Source organism: Etheostoma spectabile, chromosome 16, assembly GCF_008692095.1.
Source record: "Etheostoma spectabile isolate EspeVRDwgs_2016 chromosome 16, UIUC_Espe_1.0, whole genome shotgun sequence".
In the NCBI taxonomy this organism is placed as follows: domain Eukaryota; kingdom Metazoa; phylum Chordata; class Actinopteri; order Perciformes; family Percidae; genus Etheostoma; species Etheostoma spectabile.
In genome coordinates, this window is record NC_045748.1 from 2,151,083 (window position 1) to 2,157,292 (window position 6,210).

Below are 6,210 nucleotides of genomic sequence, written 5' to 3' on the forward strand. Positions count from 1 at the left end.
ATTAAACCGATAATTCAATAAAAAACATAGTAGTGAAAGAGTCTATTCTGCTGATACAACTTCTGTACTCTTAATGAGGTGACATTTTAAATAAGGACTTCACTTGTAAGTGAATATTTTTATGCTGTAGGATTGGATCATTGGTTTACCAAGATAAGGATGAACAACTTAGCCACGAAGCCTGGTAACTGTGAACAGGACAAGCAACAGGATACGACGGATGTGCGCATGCGCTCTGTTCGAAAATAAGGAAGTTTCCCCCGAGATTTCGATACATGAAAACAACCGATTTGGCACCGTAGAGGAGCAGTCTGCACAGGATAACATTGACTGTGTTAATTATACCTCAAGTAAAGGTAAGAGAGGAACGAGGCGAAGAAACGAGTTTCAAATCAAGCGGATGTCAGGCTGCGTTAGCTCGCTTTTGATAACTTCTAAGAAGCTATAACGGTCCAGCTAATTAGCTAGGTAATGAGTGGTTAACAACCAAGGCAGGTTAATTAAGCAGTACCCTCAGCAGTGAACATCTTAATTTGTACATGCTTGCTGACTAAAGCCTCAGGTACATAATGTTATTAATGCACAGAAGCTACTTGTATATTATGGGCAGTAACGTAAATATAGCCATATGTAACATGCAGGGATTTAACCTAGCTAACTAAGCTAGCTCGACACGTGGAGGTTTTTAAGTTTAAACTTTGTTTACTTTCTTTTGCCTATTCATTTCAATATTTGATAGTAGCAATACGACTTAGCTAGCTGGGTAACGACACTGTAAGACATGGCACAGTTGCAGGAAAGAGAAAGCACAGAATTCATGCAAAGTTACCGTTAGCTAATTCAACTGAAATAACACCGACACATACACGTCATTTACCAAGAATACAGTGGTGAACTAAAATGTTTAAGTGTCATATAAGAAAAAAAACTATCTACCATATTATCATGCAGTAACCCCATTTAACTGAACCAGGCTAGGGAGGATGCTGCGTCATACAACCAAAAACCCATTCCCTTCGAAGTTTTGAATATCTTCCCTCCTCCTTGTTGTAAATTATATATTTTTTTTTTTATTAATGTCGTCATTATGGTCTAAAAATGCTGTTTCAAGGGTATAGTTTTGGTGTAGAAAAACCAAACACCTGCATTGTTTATTCATCATTTAAAAACCTGTTACATTTAAAGACATTAAAGGGTGCTGGAATAAATATGGACTCATTAATGTCACATGTTGCTTTATATTTTATGGTTATTATTCATTTATGCTTTATATAAGGTGGGTGGACAATGCAGCGTACACGGCTTGCTCAGATTTATATCTGACAATGATGACATTTACATGTTAAAACTGTATTTAAACAAAAAAATTAAATATGGAATGTACAGTGGATGTTGTCATGTAACAAGGTTATTGCACAGGGATTAAGGTTACAAGTTTATAGGCAATGGCATTATTTCGGACACTAACTGTTAAGTGTCCGTCATAGTGACAGCCTGTGGAAAGAAAAACCTTGGTGTCGGGTCAGGACTGTAGTCAAGTTCACCTTTGTTGAGTCCAAAGAGGTTCAAATCCAAGTCAAGACCGACTCTGAAAAGGTTTGAGTCCAAGTCAAGACCGAATCCAAATGAGAGACAGCCAATACAGACAGGAAAAAAAAGAATCCTCTTCAAGTAACACCCTGTAGGATCAAATTAGACCATATTCCCTTTCTTGAACTTATTACTTGTCCTGAAGAATTTATAGTACAAAGACAATGTGTCTGCTGGCAAAATGAAAAGGATTTATCTCTGATGGTTGAGTTATATGATGCAGCCAGGTGTATACCAGGCCACCAATCTCGACGCCTGTTCTAGATGGATTTTGAATCAAACTAATAACCGTTGTCTGAACGAGCGCGTTTCATCAATGGTTTTGTTTTGAAGGAGGAAGTTACTATAGAACAAAAGCATATAGGGCCCTATCTTAAACCCAGCATGGCGCAAAGCCAGACGCAAGTGTCTTTGTTTAAGACCCACGCAGTTGTTGTCCCGTCCAGCGCCCTATGGAAAGCCAAACAGTTCAAATACACTTGGTTTCCCACACGTAAACAACATGTAAACAACACGTAATTCACTTTAACACGTTAACACGTGAACAACGTGTTAACAACGCACCCACACCGTTTAAATAGCAAATACACATCTGTGCGCCCTTGGCCGTGCTGATCTTACAGTGAGGTGTGTTCAGGTGCATTCTTGGCGTATTGCTATCTTGAGGCAGCGGGAAGTGATCGCTTTAAAAAAAAAAACTGGACTAAAGTCAATAGCGCAGCATTTCATTATTTTAACAGCACATCAGTAAAATCTGTGTGTGTGTGTGTGAGATTGGTTTATTGCATGTTACAGCCAAAACACACCTATGATTAATTAAGACACTAAGTACAACCTTTTTGAACGATGCGTCAGGCGCACAGACCCGGATTTGGACACGTCCTAAGCGCACCTGCGCCATGTGCTTGACTCGGTGAACTTAGATTGTTAAAATAAGGCCCATAGTGCTGGAATCGGTCTGTAGATTTGTCCTTGGATGTCCTTTCACAACTCATCACTGTATTATGTTTGAAAAACTTGCTCTAGCATCACCCTCAATAAGAAGACACCAGCGTTAGCTGCAGTTTATTTATGAATGTGTTTCCATTACCCTAGTTATCTAAAAAAAAAAAAAAGCTTATGTTACCTTTTTCCTCTACCTACCACTTGAGACACTCACACAACTTTTTTTTCTGTCCCTGCTATACCTTCCGCTACAGCTAAGAAAGCCTTTAGGTTTAAAACCGCCTCAGATTGGAATAATCTACCTGTAAATATTCGATCCATTCTATCTCTTCACTCCTTAAAAAAATGCCCTATCTTCCCATTACAGTACCTGTCCTAATCCTCTACAACACCATAACACCTCTTCTACTATTATTAATATCCAGTTTTATTTATTTTTGGTCTGCCTCAAACTTGATTATGTCTGACTGTTTGTCTTTTGTCTGTTTTTGTTTTGTTAACTGTATATGTATGTACGTATCGTTAAGGACCCCCTCAAAAACGAGATGCTGCATCTCAAGGGGTTTCTCCTAATAAAGCAATTTTCAACAACAGGAGGACACACACATGGGCCATTTAGGACACTCCTACACCGCCGGACAACCCTGCGGAAAATTGCCGAATTGCTGCTTCCCCGTTTAAATGGAGCATGACGCAGGGTCATTGACCAGAAAAAGGTTTTTCAGGTTTTCCTCTTTGCTATTGTGTTCTCCTTTTTTGTTAGTGAGTTTCTGGCTTGGTTGTAGAGAATCCTGTCCCCACTTCTGTAGGCCTCCCTCGTGGCTTAATGAAGCCTCCTGAGTGTTGCTGTAACCCAGGGTTATTGTTGTTTTATGTGCTGACTAAAACCGTCTGCATGTCGTCCTCACAAAATCTGTACAATGTCACACTGTCCAGGTCTGTAGCAGCAGCAGCACACATTAAGCAGAACACCTATGGGAGTTTTTGGAGCGACTTTTTTGACAGCGCTGTCCGCCACCATCAACAACAACTAATAATTAGGGAATATCCTTCATGCTACAGCAAAACACTCTTTTGAAAAAAAAAAGGTTCTATCTCTGCCCGAAACCAATCCAGATGACTACTAATGAATACTCCCACGTAGTTTTAGTTTTCTTTCAAAGCTGCGTAGGTTTTTCTTGGATAATCCTGAAATGCTCTCGTCAACACTTTCCTCCTTTTTTTTGGTGCTAAATCCACAGTATTCCCTTATCGCAGTACGTGCTGTAACTTCACATCTGTAACCTGGAGCTTTCCCCATCAGAGAGGCTCTGTGGCGAGCTGAAGTGACAGCTGCCAGCAAAATAAAAGAATGTTTCTAAAAACCCCTACATACTTTGTTCAATTCATGGATTTAGTCTCCTGTGGGGGGGGCCTCAAGTGTGCACAGAGCTCAATTCTCCAACATAAACAAAACTTAGGCTTTGAGGAAGATCAGACCACATGTGTAGTCACACTTCTCCGAGTCCCTCAGGGGCAGATTGGTGTTGTGGTATTTTTATGTTAATCTTTCTCTTTTTGTGTGGGGATGCCACATCAGATGACGCAGTGATAATCTGTTAAATCTTTGAGTAGATTGTCTTTATTAACACTGACTGGCATGTGTGGAATAAACACTAGAAATAGTAGTCATTCAGTTCCAGCTCTAGGCAGGCTTTGTAGAAAAACAGGTTTTGTGGAATAACGGATCAAATGTTCGCCTCTAAGTTTATAAACCGTGTGCTGCAAATATTTCATTTGACTAATTTGAAACCGATGACTAATTTCGGTAATTTTATACCTGTTGAAAGGCCTACTTTCTCCCAAAAAACAATACCGCATGTGTAGTGTCGAGACTTCGCCCGGACCAGTCAGACGAATGGAAAGCATAATGGGGGATAACTCAACACATAGTCTGAGTCAACTGAGCAACTTGTGCCCCAAAAAAACAGTGTCCGTTGTCTGGGAACATTTTGGCTTCAGAAAAGATGATTGAGGACAACGTGATTAATTGTCATTCATGTACCGTTATCAAGGTGAAATGTTTAATTAATCGTGTTTTTGATTTTAGATTATATTGTGCAGTGTTTTACATTTCCAAGCAGATGTGACACTGTGGAAAATTAAACTCTCACTAACCTCTCAGTCTCAAGGTGTACTGTAGTGGTGGGGTAGCATAAGTCATCAGACGTAAAACATTTTGTCTACCGTGATTGAGATTTTAACTTATTGTTTATGCCGGGGTCACTATAACTTAACCTATTAAACTACAGGACCAAATTAAAGATTACTGTATAGATATCATAACTAATTAACTCTGTCTCTCTTTTCAAAGAGCTTCTAATGCAGGCAATAAGAAGCAACATGTTGGGTGTTGGAATCTCCAACAACAAGGTCAAGTACTCACGGCTGGCGGCGGATGAAGACGGTTACATAGACTTACAGGTGAGACGCTTGCTTTTCTTCTCTACAGACCTGTCTCTGATGTCTCTCGGGCCTCAAGCGGCTCTATGGGTTGTTCAGGAACTTGGTAATTATGAAGAGTGTTCCTACCACAGGCAAATAATTAGAGATTAATCCCAATGAATGACTTCCTGGAAATGTTCCTACGCTTTCTGTGATTATACCAGAGGAGATATGAGTAGCTGTAAGTCTGATACACTCAGTTTCTGTTTAGGGATTAACACAGCCTAATTTTGTTTTAATATGAACTGAAATACTTCTATCATTTATTATGCCATTAATAAAGTACCTTTTTTAAGCGCCATGTTAAGTGGAGCTGCAAAGATTAATTGATTAATCAATCAGTTGTCAACTATTAAAGGAATTACTACTATTTTATAATTGGCTAATCGGTTTGAGTCATTTGTTTATGAAAAATAATGAATTTCTGATTCTAGCTTCTTTAATGTGAATACAATCTCTTGGGCTTTGGGAAAGACTAATCGACAATATCGACCAAAGAGCTAATCGATTAATCGGAAAAATATTCGTCAGATTGATGAAAATAATCGTTAGTTGCAGCCCTGACGTTGAGGCACCAGTGCACCTAAGCTAAACCGCCTGCTATTATTAACCATAATGATGAATGAATACACTTGTCTTGTCTAAATGTCTTGTGTTTTGTCCAACATTTGAACACATTACAGTTCAAGAAAAGCCCACCAAAGGTCCCATACAAGGCGATTGCACTGGCAATATTCCTGTTTTTGATTGGCTCCTTACTGATAGTCTTCGGGGCTCTTCTTCTCTCAGGAACCATAAAGGTCGAGGTGAGTTTGCTCAGCTAATGTCATGCAATCTCTTCCAATGGTAAAATACAGAGATGGGGGTCAGGTCCAGATGTTGTCTGGAGTCAGTATGGTTGGACACCAGTTGAAATGTGTCCCCAGTACTGTACATAAACTTGAACACAATTTCTTCTCTTATTACCAAAGAGCTTACTCTGAAGCGTGTTACATTCTCCCATAATGCTTTGGCCTCCTTAAAAGTGAGTAAATACCCCATCAGCCCTGTTCTCCTGAAAATCCATTTGTGACCAAAATGTTTCTGTTTGAGCTGCCTGCCTCCTCTAAATGTGTCTCAGACACCTCTGAACGCAGTTGGTATATCAAGTTAGTTCACCTTGGCTGTATCTTGATGTTAAAGAACAAGTTT

At 39.5% G+C, this 6,210-nt stretch overlaps 1 protein-coding gene across 2 annotated transcripts in view; it reads left to right on the top strand.

Moving 5' to 3' along the window:
- Positions 1-206: 206 nt before the first annotated feature.
- Positions 207-6,210, top strand: part of LOC116704465 (transmembrane protein 230) — an 11,006-nt gene continuing 5,002 nt past the window's right edge. The window contains exons 1-4 of one of the 2 annotated variants that reach the window (XM_032539988.1): positions 241-356; positions 4,742-4,743; positions 4,889-4,998; positions 5,703-5,825. In XM_032539988.1, coding sequence (XP_032395879.1) covers positions 4,897-4,998; positions 5,703-5,825 — 225 coding nt within the window. In that variant the 5' untranslated portion in view covers positions 241-356; positions 4,742-4,743; positions 4,889-4,896. Of the gene's footprint in view, positions 357-4,741; positions 4,744-4,888; positions 4,999-5,702; positions 5,826-6,210 lie in introns of both variants that reach the window. The other variant, XM_032539987.1, reaches the window with a different exon arrangement.